This window comes from Cydia amplana, chromosome Z (genome assembly GCF_948474715.1).
Source record: "Cydia amplana chromosome Z, ilCydAmpl1.1, whole genome shotgun sequence".
NCBI lineage: Eukaryota > Metazoa > Arthropoda > Insecta > Lepidoptera > Tortricidae > Cydia > Cydia amplana.
Genome location: NC_086096.1, coordinates 24,904,001 through 24,927,199, shown reverse-complemented (window position 1 = coordinate 24,927,199; position 23,199 = coordinate 24,904,001). Strand labels below are relative to the sequence as shown.

Below are 23,199 nucleotides of genomic sequence, written 5' to 3'. Positions count from 1 at the left end.
AATAGATCTCGTTCAAACCAATTTTCGGTGGAAGTTTGCATGGTAATGTATGTACGTCCTATTTTTTTTTTAGTTTTATCATTCTCTTATTTTAGAAGCTACGGGGGAGGGACACGCATTTTACCACTTTGGAAGTGTCTCTCGCACAAACTATGCAATTTAGAAAAAAATGATATTAGAAACCTCAATATTATTTTTGAAGACCTATCCATAGATACCCCACACGTATGGGTTTAATGAAAAAAAAAATTTGAATTTCAGTTCTAAGTATGGGGAACGGAACCCCCAAAATTTATTGTTTTTTTTTTTCTATTTTTGTGTGAAAATCTTAATGCGGTTCACAGAATACATCTACTTACCAAGTTTCAACAGTATAGTTCTTATAGTTTCGGAAAAAAGTGGCTGTGACATACGGACGGACAGACAGACAGACAGGTATGACGAATCCATAAGGGTTCCGTTTTTGCAATTTGCCTACGGAACCCTAAAAACATAATAAAATAAATATTTAAGTGAGTAACACCCTATCGCACCGCACCGCGACCTTGATGTTTCGCATCCATAAGAGAAAGAGATATCTGTTTCTTGCTCTCACTTATGAGTGCGACGTTCCAAGGTCGCGGTGCGGTGCGATAGTGTGTTATGGCCTTTATATTCTCTTTGGTTTACAAGTAGTGGTTACTGGTTATATTCTCTTTGGTTTACAAGTTCGTTGAATCGTTGACGTAAGCTGTTCAAACATTTGTGAGTTTGAGTGTTTGAGTTCACATTGCAGTCGTTGCAGTCGAAGCATAGTCGAAGTGATTGTCTGATTGTGCCTTGAATTGACAATTTATCAATATAATTTATTTCATAAAATAAACTTTTTACTACGACCATACGTCAATATGACTTCGAAGAGTGAATCACAGGAAACAAGTGAATTCCTCCGTCGTCGTCAGTTACGACTCCAGCAGGTTTGAATCATTGACTCGTAGAAATTTAATACTTATACCATATTCATAAAACTGTGTCTAGTGCGATTTAGTTGCAAACTAAGTTATAACGGAAGCCACTTTGTTCATTTTAGGTTAGAGAACAGTCTAAAGATATCGCTAAGAAAATAAGACAACGCGCGAAAGTTGAGAAACTACGTCAAGTGGTTGAACTTGACGAGAAGAAAGAAAGGGATTACAAGCAGAATCAAGAGAAAGTCGTTAAAAAACTAGAAGAGTTATATTCCAGAGGATTGAGCAACGTAGGGAGCAGCCACCAGCTGGCTCGTGGGCAGATACAATCAGGTTACTAACAAATCCACTAGACTAATACTTTTACTACAAGCCAGAGAAGATTACAGGCCACTGCAGTTTCTAAAATACTATCTAATATTTTTAAACCTAACATTTGAACGTTATTATACAAATAGTGCCTGCACTTTGATCTCCTTATTTTTGCTTCATCTTATTGGTTTGTGTAAAAGTACTTTATTGTTATCTATAAGTAATTTGTTCACTTACGTTCATATGTTAGAAAGAAATGATAAATTTTGATATTTTCAGTGAATCTTGCTGAAAAAGTTGACTTGTCCCATCTACGAGGGAGAGAGGCTGCAGCAGAGGTAAAAAGGCAGAAGCAACAAAAATTAGATGAATTGAAAAAGGTTTTGGACAGAAAGCTGCAAGCAAGGTAAATAAGTTCCCCGTGTGTTGCAGCGTGTGGGTCAGCTCCATCACCATCATGCTATCCTTCTCATTTTCATTGCTTCACCTCTAGAGTCTATTTTTTTATTCGGTAGACTAAAATGACATTTCATAGAATAATTTTACGGTTTAGACTCACTTCTTTTAAGTCACTCGCGCGACATGTTTCGGAGAGCCTAGGTCTCCTTTCTCAAGCACTAACTGCAGCGTTCACGACGGCGGTGTATCGCGTACTGCGGCACGCCAATGCGGAAAGCCAATGTTCAATGTTAGTATGTCTCACAACAGTTTAAATTCGATGACATTTCATAGTATGAAATGACACATGATGTTCATACTATGAAATGTCATTTTAGTCTACCGAATAAAAAAATAGACTTTAATAGGGTGGTCACCTCCAAACCCAGCATTCCTAACTACTGTTGTGCATTTAATTTCATGTTCAAAAAGCTAATGCACACATTGGGAGGCCTTTGCTGTTATATAACTTTTTAGCATGAATTATTTTGAACATTGTAGATTAAGGCTAATTACAGTTATAATAATTAAAGAGGAACCTGTACTTTGGAAGTTCTGTGTTCAACTGCATTGGATTTTATTACTTAATTATATATGCCCAGCATTCATTCTGCACCATATTGCTCAATATTTCAATTCTTTCTAGGATTCTTTAACAAACTGCTGGGTAAAACGGGACCCTTATGTGTGTGTGTGTAACTCTGTCCGCCCATCTATCTGTCACAGTAGTCATTACCAACCCGACATTAGCGACCTGCCCCGGCTTCGCTAACAAATTATACATAAACCTTCTTCTTGAATCACTCTATTTAAAAAAAACTCATCAATCTAAACGCAAAGATCTAAGCATACATAGGGACAGACAGACAGACAGCAGGGAGCGACTTTGTTTTATACTATGTAGTGATATTATATTGTGTGATGAGAATGGTTGAGCCTGTAGCCAAAACCAGAAATAAAAGCGTTTTTTATTTTATTTATTAATGGCCTATAGCGAATTTGTTACTGTATTATGTAGCATTGCCGCACTGCAGTTATTGATATACTTCCTATCTTTTTTATTTTAGGGTCCCTTTGTTCCACATAAAGTTGAAGTCATAATGTATTGTTTGTCATATTGTCATTAGTTCTAAAACTAAGGATTCTCGTAAGGTTATCCTATAAATAGGTTAGGTTTGTTTTATAGCAATCCTGAAAAGTTACGCGTTCCTAAACCAGACAAATTATTATAACTATGGAAAATGCAGACACACAAATACATTATGACTTAAAATTTTTTGGTAAACAATAGTGACCCGTTAGGAACATTAGGATATTTTAATTCTAAACAAGAACAATGAAGATGGGTAATGTATTGGACTGTTTTTCAGATTTTAATAGTGTGTATAGCCTTGTGTAAATACTAACACTACATTTAGATCTAAAGTCTGCCAACACTAACCCATTATGAAGCTGGTGAAAACAAAATTAATTCCTTTAAACTTTCTTTTTATGTCCCATACTCTAAAATTATAGTTTTATTGGCCTAATTAGTCAAACTGATCGAAAGCAACACAATTAGTCAATAGATAAGACAATGCAACTGTAATTTTAGTGTCTGCCATATAAAAAACTGAGCTTAAATATTATGTGGTAAATTTTTAGGGAAGCTGCAAATGAATTGAGCCGTGAAAAGTCAACCAGTGCAGCAAACAAACTGTCCAAACTATCCAGTAAAGTAAATATTGTTAATGAAGAAACCAAAACTACCCCTGAAAATGTTAATGGAGATGTAAACATAAATAACAAGGAGTTACCCAAAGAAGTGTCAAGGACAGACATGGGCACCCAGTGGGATATTGATTTACTTACTACCGAATGGGAGCCCAGTGTCCCCGCACTAGCTCTCCCACAAGAGGATGACATGCAAGAGTCTGCTGTTGGCAAAGACAATGCCGCGGACAAACAAAAGAAAAGTGATTTGTTTGCGATTAGCGATGAGATGCCGTTAAGCCTGCGTGGAGGAACTGCTAAACCTTGTCATACTGGACATTCAAAGCTTTCTTCAACATTAGTTTCAGAATACATTCAAAATCGGGTGCTTCGACTCAGAGAATCTGAAAATAACACGAGCAAGCAACAATCAGATGATCTAAAGAATTTAAGGCAGACCATAACTCGAAGCAGACCTCTAAGGCCTGAAGGTAGTGCTATTAGCAACATTTGCCACGTAGTTGAAGGCCAAGCTTTTCCGGTGCCCGCGTGGCAACCCGAAACCCCCTTAAGTCCCCGAAAGTCCCTTAGAATTACACACAACAATCAAGCATTAGAAAGAAAGCATTTTCCAGTTAATGTATATCATTCAAATAAGATTTTTGGTTCGATTGCTCCTGTGAAACAGAACTCGGTACCTAGTCCTGTTTCGAGAAAGGCAAGACCCTTGATACCGCATAGGTGTTGCGAATATAATGAACTAGCAGGTGACAAGTCCTAATCGATGTCTGAAATCACGGCTTAGCTTTCCATTATACTGTATCTTACGCTAAATCCATTGGATTTTAACAATACGTCACTTTTAACATATCTTTCATTTATTTATCATTGTTTTAAAAACCTTGTAATATATGCCTACACCTTCATATTTTCTAGTAAATCTTGTATTGCCTTGCTAGGCCAATCAAATTAGATCCAAAAATTGCGTTTTGAGGAATTAATTCCGAGCAAGCTGGAAATCGTTTAAATACTTTCATTTGGTTCTGAATGCGTGTAATCCGAGTTCTTCATCCCAGGAGGTGTATACATTTTGGGAGCCTTAGGAGATAAATATAGCCAAACCACACTTGATCTAGAAGGAACCCACCATCAATTACAATCGCACTACCAGCAAGGTTTGGTGGATCAGACACTGGTAAAAAGGCGTTTTTGGATTTTTAACATGATTAATGCAAAAGAATGAAATTCAAAGTGGCGGCCATTTTTACAAACATTAACTACAAATTCATCTTAAGGTAGGGACCTTCCGGATCCTCGGATATCAATTTTCATCATGATAAGAACAATTTTTCCGTCAGACGTAGCGTTTTCGATGTACAAGCAAAAAACGGAAAAAAAGCAAAAATGTATGCACACCTCTTTGGATGGAGATGGAGCAAACTCTGATTACACGCATTTAGGATCAATTGAAGGTATTCAAACAATTTCCAGCTAGCTGGGCTAGCTGGGAAAAAATCTAATTTGATTCACTTGATGGCCTTTGCTTGTACCTACCAATAATGTTTTGGTCACATTACATGCTATAGAAGAGCTGTTTGTCGTTGAATACATTTATTTTACGTAGTAACGGCACCAGTCATGGGACATTTAAGAGGAAATTTGGAGTATTTGTGATATTTCCCTGATACATGTAAAAGTTCTACCGCTTAGCTTGTTAAAAGATGAATATGCTATCCTTCTTTCATGTTTCAGGCGTGTTGTATCAAAGATACTGCAGTTAGTTTCCACATAATTAATAAATTAAAAGTATGTTTTTTTTCTCCAGTCATGGACACCAAAGCTCCAGTAATGGAACCCCGGTAATAGACGTGGATCCAGTAATGGGCCCCCTATAATGGGCATACCCTATCAGTATAAGATATTGGAATAGGGAATAAGTTTTTGGCAAAAAACTAGTTACTAGTCATTTTTGTCACCCGATTGCATTGTCATCCGATTTGCATACGTATCCAAAATTTCAACTCAATCGGAAATCCGAAAGAGGCTCAAATGCCATTTCCAAGATTTGAACCACACTAATACAGGGTGGATTTTCTTTTTGGGTCAGTGAGGGCAGCTACCAGATCCCGTGCTGCTACGAGAAAACGGTCTTAAAAGACCTTCCCTCGATTTCAAATTAATGAATATTGGCTTTTACAGATTTTGGAAAAAACATACAGGGTGCGAGGAAAAGGTAATTTTTGACAAACTTTTTTTTGATGCCAATCGATCCCATTCCTATTGAGGATCAAAAGCTTATATGGAACAAAAAAAAATTCCGGCTAGAAAAGCCACAAATCGAGGAAAACATTTCCCATACAATTTGTATGAAAATGAAAACTTATATTTTTCACATGCTATTTTTGTATGCAAATCGATTCCATTCCTATCCAGTATCAATAGTTTTTTTGGGGTCAAAATTAAATTTCACATTTTCTCCATGTAGTAAATGTACCTATGGAAAAAGTTTTTATTAATTTGTGGCTTTTTAGTACATTATCGTAAGTTGACCCCAAAGAAACTATTGATACTAGATAAGAATGGAATCAATTGGCATAGAAAAATAGCATGTGAAAAATAAAAGTTTTGATTTTCATACAAATTGTATGGGAAAAGTTTTCCTCGATTTGTGGCTTTTCTAGCCGGAAATTTTTTTTAGTTCCATACAAGCTTTTGATCCTCAATAGGAATGGGATCGATTAGCATCAAAAAAAAGATTGTCAAAATTACCTTTTTCTCGCACCCTGTATGTTTTTTCCAAAATCTGTAAAAGCCAATCTTCATTAATTTAAAATCGAGGGAAGGTTTTCTAAGACCGTTTTCTTGTCGCAGCACGGGATCTGGTAGCTGCCCTCACTGACCCAAAAAGAAAATCCACCCTGTATACAAACTAACAGGGCAAGTTAAATAAAATTTTGTAAAAACGATATTAATTTATCCGAAGTCCGAGAAGACCTCCTGACATAGTTCGTACGAGTAACTACATTATACTTCTGTATTGTTTAAACATGAAATTACGCAATGGCAAGCATCATTATGTAAATTATCCCATCATAGGAGGTATGCAGTTTTACAGCTCCTATAATGGGATTGGGCAAAATACCACTATTTTTTATACATGTCTAGAGTCACAACATAATGTGTTGTATACCTTATCTCATGGTAAATGCAATTAACAAAACACATTCTAGTTTACACCAAGTAATAATTAATTACAATTTAATATATGAACTCACCTCTCTTAGCGAAGTTGTTAAGAATTCTTACTGGTTATATTTTCCAGTGACACGACAACTTTTGGGTTGGCGCCAATTTCTTAAAAATTAACCGAAATTAATAAAAAGTCAAACTTAAACAGCTCTATGACTCTTATTTATGGTAAAATATTGCCAGTGTTTATAAACTACTTTTACATACTTATTTTAGAGGATTTGTGGTTTTATGTCCCATTACCGGTTCCACGTCCATTATAGGGTCCATTACGTTAACTGTTTTATTATGATATGTAACGGATATGTTATCTGATACGAAATCCGTAAAAATTAATGAAAATTTAGATAAAAACTCGCAAAACTTTTTTCTCACTCAAAAAGGATTTAATCTTCGTACAGATGTAATCAAGTAGGAAGTGTACAGTCGAGTTCGCAAACATCTTTAAAAGCCAACATTCTAAAAATATATTTACACGCCTCAAAAACATTGACAATAAGGTGTACTTAAATATTTTTTTGAAACATTGGCTTGTAAAGATATTCGTGAACTCAACCGTACTAAACAATTACTTTATCAGTACTGTCAGCTGCGAGATATAGGTATTGCGCGAGGCAAAGATGCCGCACTCAACAACCTGTCGTTTATGATACTTACAGAGCCATTTTAAATTAGGGATACCTATCTCCTTAGGTACCTACCGACTATAATATTGACTTAATTTCGTCCACACACAGGTCCAAACGAAGGAACTATCCGTTACATGTCTGCATATTACATAACACTAACAGTGATCGTCGTCGCCTCATATGATCTACCTTATATGATTTTGTTAATTTGCAATCCATTAAAGCTGAATGCTTACTAAATCATATTGAGTTTCACATGCTTGTACATATTGCCGTATTCTATAATTTAGTTATAAAAAATTACGAGATTATATAATAAACTAACGGCATGTAATTTATGTTATAGGTCGTGCCAATGGATTGCTGAGGAGTAAAGAGGCCGACAAACTGTTAAGCAAGAAAAAATCTGTTACGACATATAATCACTCTACAAGAGACAGTCGGGATGTTCCGCGCGCCGACGAGCGCATAGTATATCGGGACCGCAGCCTCGAGCAGGACGCCTACTCGCTAGCGCTCAGCGAGTCCATGTCTGCGTGTAACCACGACAGACAGAAGAAGAGTCAAGATTCGGCTAATAAAATTGCTGTCACGAGACAAAACGTTGATAAGGAATATAAGGATACAATAGCATTTTTAAATAGCCTCCCCAAAAATAAAAAAACTAGACCAATCGTAAGTAAAGCATTTAGTCAATTAAATGTTATTTTTTGAAACTCTAACGCAAAACAATGTTGTTTCCCGGGGTAGGATATAGGATAATTTTTGTTACGGAAATAATCAGTCTACGCGGCCGAAGTCACGGCCAGAAGCTAGTGTACATGCTTTTTCTTTCCCATCACGGAACAATAGTGTTCCGGACATTGTTCTCCCACATCCTTTACACGTTCTCGCGGGCCGGAGTTTAAACACCACTGCTTTATCGAGTTGCCTCCAGACCAGAGATAATGCCATAACTTACTTTTTATTAATGAAGTATTACTGTTTCATCACAGTTGAATACATTTTTTAACTGTATTTTAAATGTTATTTAATGTTTAAGTAATTTATAATAGTTTCAAGTTTTATTCGTCATGGATTTCGTATTATCAGGTATTAATTATTTATAGTTATTTATTTATAACTTATGTCGATTTCTCATTCATACTCTCTGTGATTGGTAATTCTATGTTTTCCAGTACAATGCTTTCAAAGATGATCAACGTCTTCAAGAACAGAGAGATAGTCGTCAAAGAATATTGCAACAAGAATTTCGAAATATAGCAAAAGATAGCAGGAGGCAAGATTCTCAGGTACCCACCGTTACATGTAATATGCACTATCTTCAAATGTATTTTTCTCATAGATGCGTTTATAAAACTTTGCTACAGCATAATGCTATTCAAGCGTATATAATATACCCTGATAAATCACCGTTCTTTGTCACATCCTGGAGGCTAGGATACATCACCTGATATTAAACTACGCTGTCCGTATCCTGGTCTGAATTATTTTGATTTGTATTTGTAGGTACTTACAATACCCACATATCAGTCGCGGGGCGTCCATAGAAATCTTATTAAAAAGTATTTTGAACTAATAGAACTTCCTATATAATATGTCTCGACTGAAAGTAAGCCAAGTAGGTATGCTTATGCTGTTATACTGATATTTAATTGTGACCTACTAACATCAGAACTCTTAACCCACCATCGCAATAAGCGCACACATGTTCGCAGTAAAACGCGCGGTTGTTTTATGCGATACACGCAGCGTTGAACGCATGCGATCAACGGAATGTAGGAAAAATGATAATGCGCTTACCGCATTAAAAAAATGCCGTAAAAAAATGTAGTGTCATTAGATTATCTGATGTGAAATGGGTGTGCGGCAAACGCATCGCGTTTAACGTTTCGTTTCTTGCATAAAACAACTGCGCGCATAAGGTCTCATTCCTAGAGTCCTCAGTCAGTCAGAAATATATTAACATAGACCGTATAAAAAATAAAACTAGTTTTTGTCATTCAAACGCACATTTTTTAGTCATTTACATGTAACATTTTTTAATCACGCTCTTTCCAGGGGTGCAGATCAAAATCCAGATTAGTCAGTGGGAGTCCGTCCCAGCGATCCAAATCACCGGCAGATTCGAAGGTTGATAATAATTGGAATGAAAGAGATTTCCGATACTCGTGGATGCCTGTTCCGGAGAGCGACAGCAAGCTGGCCGTGCACACGATCCCCGCCGAGGGGCGGGCGGGCCGCGCGTCCCACCCGCACTCGGTCAAGTTCGGCGTGGACAGCTACCACGAGTACCGGTCGCGCCACAAGCACACCCCGCCCACCAAGGACACCGCCGGCTTCCCCGGTCACGCCGACAGGAACGCCGTGCGAACTGTCATATTCCAGAACGACGACGACACCTTGTCCGATGAGTCGGTCGCCTCCGACACTAGCTCCACCGACGGCCGAGAATCCGATCCCAAACAAAACGTGAACATTGACGACAGCCTAAAAAGAAGAGAGCTCACAGATACGGAGAGAATCATTATTTACAAAGTATTAAACTACAAACACAGAAAAAAGAATAAATCCACTAAAGTAAATAATACTGATGATGTTGCTAAAGATAATGGAGGGTCGAAAGGCACTCGAGATGAAAATATAACAGAACCATTTAGTGCAGAAGAAGCAGTATGCCAAGTCGTCGAACGCGATGATGAGCATGTTAGAGAAGATAAAAACCTACTCGGCGCTGACCACATTACTGAAGGTAATATTCTGCTATCTTTAACGACATTATTGTAGACTATTCTCATGATAAAGTTAAAAAAACGTGAATGTCGATGATAATTGTTGTAAGTTAAATGCATGACTTTCTTTTTGCCCGAAATTAATATATATGTATCACATAATTGTTTGCCAATTTTAGGAAAAATAGTAAAAAAAAATATAATTTCGATTTTCACTGCGAAATCAGTGTTAGAAGTTGAATTGGCTAACTCATATTTATGTAAATATGTAATTTTCAGTAATAGATATATGTGTTTTTGTACTACCATTAGAAAGGTACACTATTTGACCTATGATAAAGTTTGTAAATATAAAATAATTACAAACCCCGAAAAATCTGCCCAAAATCACATACTAAAAATCATCAACTTCCAGGTTTTTCTAAGTTTTCCGACATTTCGTCTATAAACAAATGTAATTTTTATAGGTTAAAATACTGCGTTAATTTATGTAATAATTCGGAAAGTTTATTAGTTTTACTATTGAAATAATATACAGGAACAAATAGAATTTGTTTAACCATTAATCTGTGAGCTGTCTAATGCTTTGTAGACATTTGGCAACACTATGCATTTAAGGGTTAATATTTTTAAATGGTTAAAGACATACTTTTTCTTTATCGGAACAAAATTTACACACGAATGGTTGATTGATAGCTTTGTGCGTTCAGTTCCAAGGAACCACTTTCGATTCTTATTTTTCTATGTGCCTGCGGTTTAAGAAGACCCCTATTCGTTTTAAAAGATCTATCCGATGACCTAATACAGGCAACTAATACTCATCGAGACAATTCGAACAACTGCAAACACTATTAGCTTGCGTTGTTTTATCACAGAGTTACCGTGGCCACCTGTCTCCATCATCAGATCAGCTCCATGTCATCATAATATTGCATTGTCATGCGATTTACATATGTATGCAAAATTTCACCTCAACCGGAAATCGCACGTTATCCACGTTAATCACCTGAGCTCGATCACCCAGGTGATTGTATTGGCCGATTATGTCTTCTGAGATCCCCCAGGTGATCCTATTGGACCACGTGTCTGTCATGCTCCCCCGGGTGATTTCAGTGGACAAAATGAGGTCCATTAGGATACCCCATGAAATAATATTATTCCACGAGTGATCCTAGTGGACAAACTTATCCAGCAAGATCACCCAGGTGATTATTTTGGATTATGCTGTATATTATAATCACCCAGGTGATTTTTATGGACATCATAATGTCCATCAAAATCACCCGGGTGATTCTGTAAATGGATAATCTTCTATTAACTGGTGTCCATCATACAGCAACAACAAGCCTTTATGATTTACGTATTTTATTTCTTTAACAGAAATTCCTTCCGCGTTTGCCATTTTTCGATCTGATATTATTTATGTTCGACAATCGAAGAACAAACAAATCCAACAGACTTTGTCACAATGACATTGGCTTATATCTAATAGTTTGCATAGAAACCTTTTTAAAAACGATTACAATGACATCACTGGCACTTAGACTTATTATCTTATCAAGTAATTGGTACAGTCGACGCCAAAAATATGTTTACACTTTTGGACCTTATTACCTTATTTTTTTATTTGCTTGTTTGATTGGAATATGCTCCGAACCTAATAGACCGATTTAAAAAAATCATCCACCTGCTGTAATCAGACTGTAATTAGTGTGACGTGACGTTTATTAAATATAAAAAGTGTAAATAGATCACCCGGGTGATTTTGATGGACATTATGATGTCCATCAAAATCACCTGGGTGATTATAATATACGGCATAATCCAAAATAATCACATGGGTGATCTTGCTGGATAAGTTTCTCCACTAGGATCACTCGTGGAATAATATTATTTCATGGGGTATCCTAATGGACATCATTTTGTCCACTGATATCACCCGGGGGAGCATGACAGACACGTGGTCCAATAGGATCACCTGGGGGATCTCAGAAGTCATAATCGGCCAATACAATCACCTGGGTGATCGAGCTCAGGTGATTAACGTGGATAACGCGGGAAATCGGGAAGTAGGTCAAAATTAGCTTTCAAGATTTGATCCACATTAACTAACATAAATACATTACGTACAACATAGTATACTAACAGGGCAAGTTAAATAAAAGCTTGTAAAAAGGGGTTATACCCACTAGTTACCACCAAGTTGTTATCAGTGGTAACTACTGGGAATTTTTTTCCCACCTTTTACCACTGGTAACTACTGGGAAAAATTATTCTCAGTAGTTACCACCAAAATTTTGTTAGAGTTAAATACGAATAAAAACAGTATAGTATAAATATAGAGTGATTTTGAATTACCGAATAAAATCACTTGAAAAATAATCTAAACGGATTATTAAATTTATTCTTGCATATATTATAGTTTTTGTACTAGTACCGGTTAAACTGATTCAAAATTTTTTTGTCACTTTTAAGGCAGTTTTAAAACCCTAATCGACTTAATAATGATTTATTAAATCACTCTGTATTTATTTTTATACTGTGTTTATTAGTATTTAACTCTAACAAAATTTTGGTGGTAACTATTGGGAATAAGAATTCCCACTAGTTACTACCAAACCGAGTTGGTGGTAACTACTGGGAATTATTTTTCCCAGTAGTTACCAGTGGTAAAAGGTGGGAAAAAAATTCCCAGTAGTTACCACTGGTAAGAACTTGGTGGTAACTAGTGGGAATAACCCGTAAAAAGCAACATCGTCTTATACGATCTTGTCAATAAACATTATAAAATATGTATAGTTATAATGGGTCTTGTTTGACAGGGAATAGGGCGAGAATCAAATCACCCTTATCTTATTACGGTCACCCTTATTAATAATAATAGAGTTCACTGAAAAATATCAATCATCTGAGTGGGTAAAGATAAATTTTATTTCATGGAAAAATATCCAACAATGAAGACTATCATAATATTCATAATACTTACACTTAAATAGTACTTAACCTTTTCCACGCCGTGTCGAACACAAAAGCTGTCACTCAGACGCCACATCATTGAATTGTCAAAATTGAAGTTGAACTTTATGTATATGCACGTAGGTCGAAGATGCTCTGTGGTCTGTGACCGATTAATAGGGTCTTTGGCGTTGAACCTACGGTGCGGATATATCGGTCATTGGCGTTCAAAAGGTTAAATAATGTAAAACATACAAAAATGGCTTAGAATAGTCGACATATAATCTAGTAATCAAAACTTATACATACTTAACTGGCTCTAAAATATTTTACGTGAATACTAATCTAAACTAAATCTCTAAATATTTGTATCTTTGATTTTTTCTTTATATCGTCGTGTTGGTATGGCGAAAATATAAGGATTCCTAGTTGACTACGGACCCTGAAAAGTCTCCTGATTCACCCATTTACGAGGGGTATTCAAAATATTCTCGGTATGAGAATGAAAACAAACAAGTACGAAAAGTTTGATATTTTTATTTTTCAATATACTCCCCCCCTATGTTCATACACTTAAAAGATCGATCAATTTTTTTTTTAATCCCTCGTAAAAATATTTTTTATCTTTCGTGTAAAAATGCTCCTCCACTGCCGCCTTCAATGCTTCATCGTCAGAAAATTTATTTCCACGCAGATCCTTTTTAAGATTGGGGAGCAAAAAGAAGTCGCTGGGGGCTAAGTCCGGACTATACGGTGGGTGAGTAACAGTTTTAAACCCACATTCAACAATAGCTGCCTTGGCAATATGAGCAGTATGGACGGGGGCGTTGTCATGCAGAAGCATAATACCTTTGGTTAACTTTCCTCGCCTCTTTTCTTTAATTACATCCTTTAATTGACGTAGAATGTTAGCGTAGTACTGTCCTGTGATATTTACACCTTTTTCTTTATAATCGATTAGTAATACTCCTTCACAATCCCAAAATATCGTGGCCATGACCTTGCCAGCTGAAGGGATGACCTTGAACTTCTTGGGATGAGCTGAACCCTTAATGTGCCACTGCATGGACTCTTGTTTACTCTCTGGGTCATAATGATGAACCCAGGTTTCATCTCCAGTAACTATTCTTTGCAGCACCTCATCAGGATTTTCACCGCACAGGTCAATAAAATCGGAACAACAAGCTACACGCATGTCTTTTTGAAGCCGAGTCAGCATTCGCGGAACCCATCTTGCACTTACTTTTGACATATTAAGATGGTCATGTATAATATCATGTACGGTACCAATAGAGAGATTGGTTACTTGTGCTATAGATTTTACCTTCACTCGACCATCTTCCAATATAAGTTTTTCCACTTTATCAATATTTTCTTGTGAAGTAGCTACTATAGGCCGGCCAGGTCTAGGGTCATCTTCAATACTCTCCCTTCCGCGTTTAAACTCGCTTGACCACTTTTGAATGGTAGATAAAGAAGGAGCAGACTCACGGTAAACACAATCCATTTCCTCTTTTATGGTTTTTTGATTTTTACCCTGTTTTGTCAAGAATTTTATCACGCATCGATGTTCTAATTTAGTTAACATTGTCAATTCGCACATGATGTTCATGTTTGTTCAGCAATTGCAGAAAAACAAAAGACTATCTCGGTTCGAATTATACTTTTTTTTAATGTCAATGAATAAACCTTAGCGGCCAGTAACGAAAGAAATTTTAGAAGAGGTCGTAAGATATCAATACCGAGAATATTTTGAACGCCCCTCGTAATTATAATTTCGTTTTGTGTCAATTCCTATAGAGTCCTAAAATAAAATACTTAAAATAAATCATTGTATTAGATGCATTTGATCAGCAACTTTTTTTGTTTCAGGAGTCTATGAAGTGGCTGGCAAAAATAAGTAAGTGTATCATCAAGCATGTAATTTAATAATTGATGTTAATATTGATTTGGATACTTCCCCCTTATTCATAAACGTCTGCTAAGTTAATCAGTCGATGATCGTCGTTTGTCCCTCTCTATGGCATAACGACAGATAGGGACAAACGACGATCATCAACTGGTTAAGTTAGCAGCCGTTTATGAATAACGCCATTATATAGTACAGTCAGCAGCAGAAGTCGCTAAGCGGGCGAGGTGTTCTAAATGACCTTGACACGCTCAGATTCTCATGACAATAAAGTCACGTCAAGATAATTTTGAACACCTGGCCGGCTTAGCAACTTCTGCTGCTGACTGTACCTAATAATGTTCGTTTACCAGGTTATCTTGCAACATATTGGACTGTTATCGTACAAATGTGGAACCATGGAAATCAGTATCCCATCGTAATAATTGGTGGTAATAATTACAAAACAATCATTATTAATATTATTAATATCTGGGTGACCGAGCTTCGCTCGGAAAACATATAAAAACTCGAAAATGCGCGTTTTCTCAGAGATAAGACCTAGCTATATCGATTTTTCGCCCCCGAAAACCCCCATATAGCAAATTTCATCGAAATCGTTAGAGCCGTTTCCGAGATCCCCAAAATATATATATAAATAAATAAATATATAAATAAACAAGAATTGCTCGTTTAAAGGTATTAGATTATACATTATATATTTTTTGACAATTAACAGTATGATTAATTTTTCCCGTATACAATACGGAATTTTATCGAATACCCTAGTGACAGCAAAATTTGTATAGAAACTTTCAAAACCTCGTGTCGTTCTTTATTTACGTCGTGTGAACCTAGCCTATTTAGGCCCTTGACAGCAACATTATAGTGTCCATAAGTAGAGTCTGTTCGGAAAGAGAAGAGTCGTGGAATGTATTGGGCCCTATACATTCCACGACTCTTCTCTTTCCGCACATACTCTACTTAGTCAGGTCAGAAGTTCTGTCAGGTTTTGACGTAATATACAAAGCTTTTAGTTAAAAAAACGTTGAAAGCCATGATTTGAAAGCTTGTTTTATACAGATCAAAACGTAATATAATTATTTTAGAATTTAGTTCGCGACTTTATTAACTACATATTTGTTTACTTTGGGATTGTGTTAGACGCGAATACGCGGCTAGATTGTGAAAAGTTATACTTCACAAAAGGGAGTAAAATTCAGTGTCACATTAATAAAATAGGTGCAATTTTACTTCCAATATTATCTAAATAAATGTTACAGTTAATTTAAAACAATGTCAAGTAATGTAGAAGAATTATAAAAAAAGATCCAATATAATTGGTCTAAAGTTATAGTTTTCACCTAATTTTCATTTTCTTATTGACTGACACATTATATGAAGGAATCTATCTGTACCTATAAACTGACCTATAACTATATTTAAATAAAAAACTTTGTGACAGAACTTATGACCATACTAAGTAATTAGTTACAAACTAGCGACCCGCCCCGGCTTCGAACGGGTTAACAACTTATACATAAACCTTCCTCTTGAATCACTCTATGTATTAAAAAAACCGCATCAAAATCCGTTGCGTAGTTTTAAAGATCTAAGCATACAATACAGACAGACAGACAGCGGGAAGCGACTTTGTTTTATACTATGTAGTGATGACTAAGGACCACGTTTATGATTTCCTGTATCGGTATTTCTCCCATATACTAGTGATTACTCCAAGTTTTGTTTGTAAGTGCGTAGGTATAGTTATTATGGAGAGAAAAGTTTGACACTTCACACAAAGCACTTCACTTAAATGACCGCTAGGCTTATTAAATGATATGCCTTCACATCTTGACGAAATTATCTGTGGCTTAAAAATGCTTCTCGTAAAATTTAAATTAGCTTAAAAAGGGCAATTATATATACTTGTCTGCATATCACTGGGACCGCATTGGTAATTTAATTAAGCACAAATTTATTCCATTAAATTAAGTACATTATACATATTTAGACAACTGTATTTAATAAAAAGTGAAGTGAGCATGTATAGAATCGTGCTTTAGTTTCTCGTTTGTGTATGATAAGGATCCTAACCTAACCAAATTATTAGTTAGTCCCCAATATTAGATACAACAGCGAATAATAGTTTTTTTTTATAACTAAATATCAAACCACGAAAGGGGAACCACGTTTACTAGTGTAATCTGTTACAGGGACAACCTAGAGTCAATGTACTACTCGGGGCTGGATAAGAATCAATCCAGCAGTAGTGACAACAAATGCGACAAACGTAAAAAAGGTAAATTACTTTAGATCGTAAGAAAAAAATAGATTGTAAATACAACAAGATAATAAAACGAATAATTTATGTATACATACATACTAATTCATTAAATTTGTATGGTCATAAATATACGCGGGTGTATTTAGGTAAAATCCGTCACAAGCGTCTGCGCAAGTTAGCGTTGCTCATACTATTTTTTGTTAACGCGTTCACCCGCGGACGCCTTTAGTACGAATTATTTCGTTCCAGTGGTCCTAGGCTAGGCGTAACAAGTGGGAAATTTCTCGTCCCTGTTGTCCCCAGTGGTGCTCGTACACATTTGATGTTTTTCCATTCGTACCAGATGGTGACTATACATATAACTGATGGGGATTAATCAAACAAGGCCATTTAACACCTGTATATATTATTAATAGCATTCATAGTTCAATAGTGCGTCATTATTAATTAACTTATTACGGCCTAATTTTAGCAAATTTATCAGTTAATACTCTTTCTCGTTTCATATTGAGTCAAGTTCTATTTGTGTTGGTTCCACAGTTCCATGTTCCCGCAGAACTGACGCAGGGGACAGTCTTCACCATTCGAGGTATTGAAATTAATTAATTTAACTTCCATCTTATTCATTTTTGTAATGTAGGCCAAAAATGATTGTATATATTTCGGAAAATTCTATTTCAGAAAAAAGTGCTCCTCCGCTAAATGCAAAGGGCATAGTCCGAAGAGTCAGCCGACGGTAGAATCGTCGCAGAGCGGCCCTGCGGCGCCCGCTGCCGGCACTGCAGCCGCCGCCACCGCCTCGGCGCAGGACGCGGGCTTTGTCAAGCTCATAGATGATGAACAAAAGCAACAAGGTAATTTTTATATCGGAGCCACAGGGTTTCTCAAAAACGATGCTTACGAAGTTATCATACAACTCAGGAAAAACGACACGATCAGAGAGAGATCGAAAGAAGTGGCGAAAACGCAAGATGTGCCGATTGAGCTTGTAACAGCAGATACTAGGACTGAAAACACCACTATTACTAAATTAGAAGTATCCTCATCCTATGGAGCTCCATCGTTGGAACATAAAGACGATGTTCAGCAAAAAGTATTGAGTAATGATAATAATTATTTGGCAGCAACCGCTCCACCTCCACCTGTCACGGAACAGGATTCCGGAGTGAATGGGACAGAAGACAACGGAAAACAGTCTGTGAGTGAAACTATTAGTGATGATGTACAATCCATAAAGACGACGCAGGATAAAAGCGTTTCCACGTCTTTCAACGCACCGATCCCCGAATCTTTTGCAAAAAGTGAGCCGGTTGCCAGACCAGCGATGTCTACCTGCACCCAAACTACGCCTAGCCCGTCAAACCCGAGGCCGGTTTATATTCACATGAGCTCGTCGACATCTACTGCTTACATGAGTCCTCCGGAAGTGGTGCTACCTCATTTCTTTAAGCGAGGCGTCAAGCCGTCTAGAAAAACGCACCGGGCTGCCGGAAACATTGAAAAACAAGAAAAAAGAAATGTTATGCGTCATGAACATCATTGCAAAAGCTATTCTAGCTGTAAAATATTCGAAAAACTGTTAACTAAACCGAAAATTGATCGATTAAATTTTTGTGCCGATATGTACAGTAATAAAAATGAATATTCACCGTTTAGTTACGTGGGGAATAAATGTTCTGAGCGCAATACGAGAGGCGCTTCTGAGTTGTGCTGCAAACACCACACTCGTAAAATAAAACATCACCGAAACGCCGCTAAAAAAACTATGTCTACGTGTAACACTAAAAACGCTGTCATGTATAGTAAAAGAAATAGAACAAGCACATATGCGAGCAAATTATCTAGGAAATCTTGTATTAGCCCTATGATTAAACAGTATATTCAGAAACTTCTTTCTTTGAATCGGGAGGGTATTAAAGCCATTCAAATAATGAATCAGGATTGCAGCTCCGTGAATACTCCAGCTAGTTCAATCATTAATGTACCTACCAATTTTAGTAATGATAATTGCCAACGACGTCACTTGGTTATGGGCAATCGTGATTGGGAAGAATTTGGGAGGGTTCTGACCCAGCGAGTTCTTCATAATAATGCTACACATGCTATGTTTAATAGGTCAGACAACACCACCAAAGATAGAAACAGAAAAGCACATAATATAAAACCACGAAGAAATATGAAAAATAAAAGAGTGCACAAAATTAAGTCTTTGAATATATCGAAAAATATTATCGTAAAGACGAGCGAGGCATCTACGAAGATTAAAGTAGACAAGTGTGCAAGAAAACTTTTGTCTAATGTTGCTACGAGCGGACAGGATTCTCTTCCTCCGGCGGATCATATTAAAAACAACTGGAAATCAAGTGAGAAAAATAATATTATAAAAACTCGCACAACTAGTACTGAGGTAAATAAACATCAAATGAATCAATATGGCGGAAATGTTTTTTGTTCAGAACAACCGAAAGCAGCATCATCTAATAGCAATAGTAATGTTGAAATCCCTTCAAAGCCCCTCAATATTTCAACGCAAACGAGTTGTACAGTTGACGGTGAAATTAATTTTATAAAGTTAGCAGAAGGTAAACTTCAAAATATGGAAAAGATAGCAGATCTTACGGAAAAGTGCACTAAACGATTATCAAACTTAGCCAAGGTATTGGAAGAGGTTAGAAAAAATAAATCATTAGCCTACAGCCAAGTTTCAACAGCAGATTCGACATCGGATTCAGATCAAAAGTCAGACAAAATGGTTTCTGCTGAAAATGTTGATTTAAAAATTCCTTTAAATATTAGAGATGACATTGCGAAGAATAATAATAATCAATATAATATTGTTTCCACTGATTATGAATCTTTAATATCAGGTGTACCAAACACTGGTCGTAATGAATTCCCACAAGACAAAAATTCCGATTTATATGAAACCAGTAATTCTGAGTGCATCAGCCAATCGGCTTCATCAATTTCTACGAATGGAGATTGTCGTGAAACTAACAATACGAAATGTCGGAACAGGCCCCCACCCGCGTTGCTGCGGATGAACTTAAAACGCCCTCAGGATCACGTTGTGCCGCATGAACTCTCAACTGTCATGGAAGTTGATTCTCCTTTGAGCGTGAAATTCAAACAACAATCACCAATCAACACAAACCAATCTACTAGCAGTGTTGCTGATCCAAACAAGGACGAAGAATGTACAGTGGAACGCCAGTTACACCCAGAGTTGGTTCTAAACATTGTTAACAAATCGAGTAATGAAAAAAGCAAAGTGAACAGTGACTCGCCTGAAGACTCCAAGTTGCAGATGATGGATCTTAATCAGTTTAATGAAATCATGTTAAAGCCATTTGTTAGTCTTCAAGAATATGCTCGGGATCATTATGAGATTAGTACGCATACGAAGCGTGAAAATGTATCTAATGACCTCGGTATAACAGACGACATTAGCTCTCTTCATTCAGACGGCAGTTTGCCAGACGTAGTGGCCGAATTGCTTAAAAGAAAACTCATCACTGAACCTTTTAGATTTGAAACTGCGTCTAATATGAATTCTACAACGTTATCTTCCGAATCTACACTATCTGTCTTGGCTTTGTCAAAAGTCCGGAAAGATAAGAGTAAATCTAGATTTGCCGCAAATAAAGAAAACTTGGGTGAGACATCAGACTCGTTAAGCATTTCGTCGAATCCTGATTTAGAAAACGCTTTTAAAAAGCTTGGAATGGGTTGGGCTTCGTCAACTTTGAAAAGGACTAAAGAGCGATTAGCTTTATCTTCCTCTTCAAACACGTCCAGTGCTAGTTTTTCCCAGGTCAAGTTCAAAAACTCAGCAAAACAAGATGAACAAGGCACAGATGCAATTTGGTCCGTATCTAATATTTCAAAAAAGTCTGCCTTGAAGCGTCGGTTAGATACATCAAAACATGCAGAACAACAGACTTCATTTACCAATAACATGACAGTTAAAGAATTTTTAACTAAAGAACTGGCTAAAAAAATAACTTTCACAGACAAGTCTAATAGGAACGATACTAATCAGGAGTTCGTGTCTTTGTTCGAAACAAAATTGCCAGAAAACTTTAAAAATTCATCAAAAACTATGTTGGATGATAATTCTGGAGAAAGTGTACCGAGTGGCAATAACAGAGCGCGAACTTCCACGCCCGTCAAGCTTTTTAAATCTGTGACGTATCATTCTAGCTCCAGTTCCAATATGTCTAACGGGCTGTTTAGTAACGCCGACGAATTGTCCTCTGTCAAACTCACCTCGGCGTCGGCGCGACACCAGTCCGTGTCTGACAAGGATGAACTAACTATTCCTAATTGCAGTCTAAAAATGCGTAAAACTATATCCGATTGTAGCAAAACAGATTCCTGCTAAATCATTTAGTTTACACCCGTGGCAATGTTATACAGTTTTTTACAGAAATATTTTTAAAGAATGGTTGAATTTTCTATACATATTGCGATCTACGTGCCTATTATATTTGCATTTAATATTAAAAAATAAAAGTATTAAGAACAAATATATATTTTTTTTATAAACTTACACCCTACATAACACCCACCCACAATCGATTTGGTTCCACCTCCACCACACTCAACTGATAACGAATTAGTTACAGTTCGTAGTCGATTTAAAAACGAGAAAACGCTAATCCAACAGATTATGAAATCTGCGGTTTTATAAGCCATGTTTATAGTACCTAGTCGTAATTTCGTATATTACTTATATTTCGTAAGGTACTTGGAGGTAACAAGGCCTACCTGAAAAATAATGTACCTACTTACAACAGTGTATCCGTCTTGGTTACTTTATTAATAATTTCTGTGTCCATCATCAGACCGGCTTGGCGTCATATACTTATCCCATCAAAAACCCTTACGCCGCCTGGTCCGATCGGCTTGTCCGATCACTCGGACTACGAATATTTTTTTTTCCTGTTGGGTCGATTGATCGGACAATAAGTACTTATTGAAGTCTTGTAGTCCTACTATCGGATTAACGGGATTTTAATAGTTCATCTAGTTCGATCGATCGAGCCACGAGACTTTGTAAAATCCTCTTAATACGATTACACAAATTTTATTCTTCCTGGTGGTTCGACCGATCCTTTCGTGGTGAATTTTATGTTCTGTTCATATGTCGAAAGTGTTATTTACTTAGTTAAGTAATCAATGTACTGTATTAGTTATTTTATTTACGATAAGGGAGCGAATAAAAAAATAATAATCTAAATCATAGTAACACGTAAGTAACTAATGTTTATTTGTAAATATAGGTGGTTACATTGGTGGTAAAATCAAACAGTTTCACTATATTTTGCCATCAAGTTGACATTTTGAACTAACGTCGTATCGGAGACAATATACCTAGAAAAGATTATCTCATGCCAGTTTCTAGTACCTAAGCTAAGATGAGATAGCCTTCGTGTATTTTTAGCTGGACTTCTTAACAAAACAGTTTCTATAAAAATAGTCCGATCAATCGCTTTAACAGGAAAAAAAATGTCCCTGTGGTCCGATTGTTCGGACTACAAGGAAATCAATTTTCCTAATAATTCGATAATCGGGCTACGAGAACTTTAGAGTTCGATCAATCGAGCCAACGGGAAAAAAAAATATTCGTAGTCCGATTGATCGGACAAGCCGATCGGACCACGCGGCGTAAGGGAAATTAACACTTCCACAGGCTGGGCTATAAAATTTGCTACCAACTTAGCTTGGTCAGACATTAAACGCTTGTAGAAAGTAAAAATATTCACTCCTACAAACTGCAATAATTAGTTTCTTTTTTGATAGGCACAGAAAATCGGTGGTTAGTAAAAATGTTGCATAATGCTGTCCAACTGGCCGGCTTCATAAGCGGCGATTTATTTACCGTTCGCGCCAGGCTCGAGACCCATAAGCTGAGTCATGCGTTTTAGCTAAAAACGATTTGTATGGTGGCCTGGCGTATTGTGTAGGCTCGGCGGTTCGTGGCCATGAATGGGTTAACGCTAGTACTGTTGTCACGAGTTTCAACGAAACTCACACATCACTCATCAGACATAGTACAAATATATAA

General features: G+C 36.7%; 2 protein-coding genes across 4 annotated transcripts in view; both read left to right on the top strand.

The window, feature by feature from the left end:
• Positions 1-849: 849 nt before the first annotated feature.
• Positions 850-21,658, top strand: LOC134661273 (uncharacterized). Of its 3 annotated transcripts, none has more exons than XM_063517260.1 (12): positions 850-956; positions 1,070-1,280; positions 1,539-1,665; positions 3,342-3,880; positions 7,614-7,942; positions 8,446-8,559; positions 9,329-10,019; positions 14,827-14,854; positions 15,217-15,294; positions 17,059-17,144; positions 17,670-17,718; positions 17,811-21,658. In XM_063517260.1, exons 1-12 carry the CDS (start codon positions 888-890, stop codon positions 21,511-21,513), a joined length of 6,024 nt encoding a protein of 2,007 aa, XP_063373330.1. In that variant the 5' UTR covers positions 850-887; the 3' UTR covers positions 21,514-21,658. The 3 variants fall into 3 exon arrangements, with proteins under 3 accessions (XP_063373330.1, XP_063373328.1, XP_063373329.1); XM_063517258.1 differs by having other exon boundaries at positions 3,342-4,156; XM_063517259.1 differs by lacking the exon at positions 15,217-15,294 and having other exon boundaries at positions 3,342-4,156.
• The window catches only part of LOC134661296 (serine/threonine-protein phosphatase 2A activator-like), a 46,887-nt gene continuing 29,369 nt past the window's right edge, over positions 5,682-23,199 (top strand). Inside the window, exon 1 of the mRNA XM_063517294.1 lies at positions 5,682-5,686. The gene's annotated coding sequence lies outside the window, so the exon portion shown is untranslated. The remainder of the gene's footprint in view (positions 5,687-23,199) is intronic.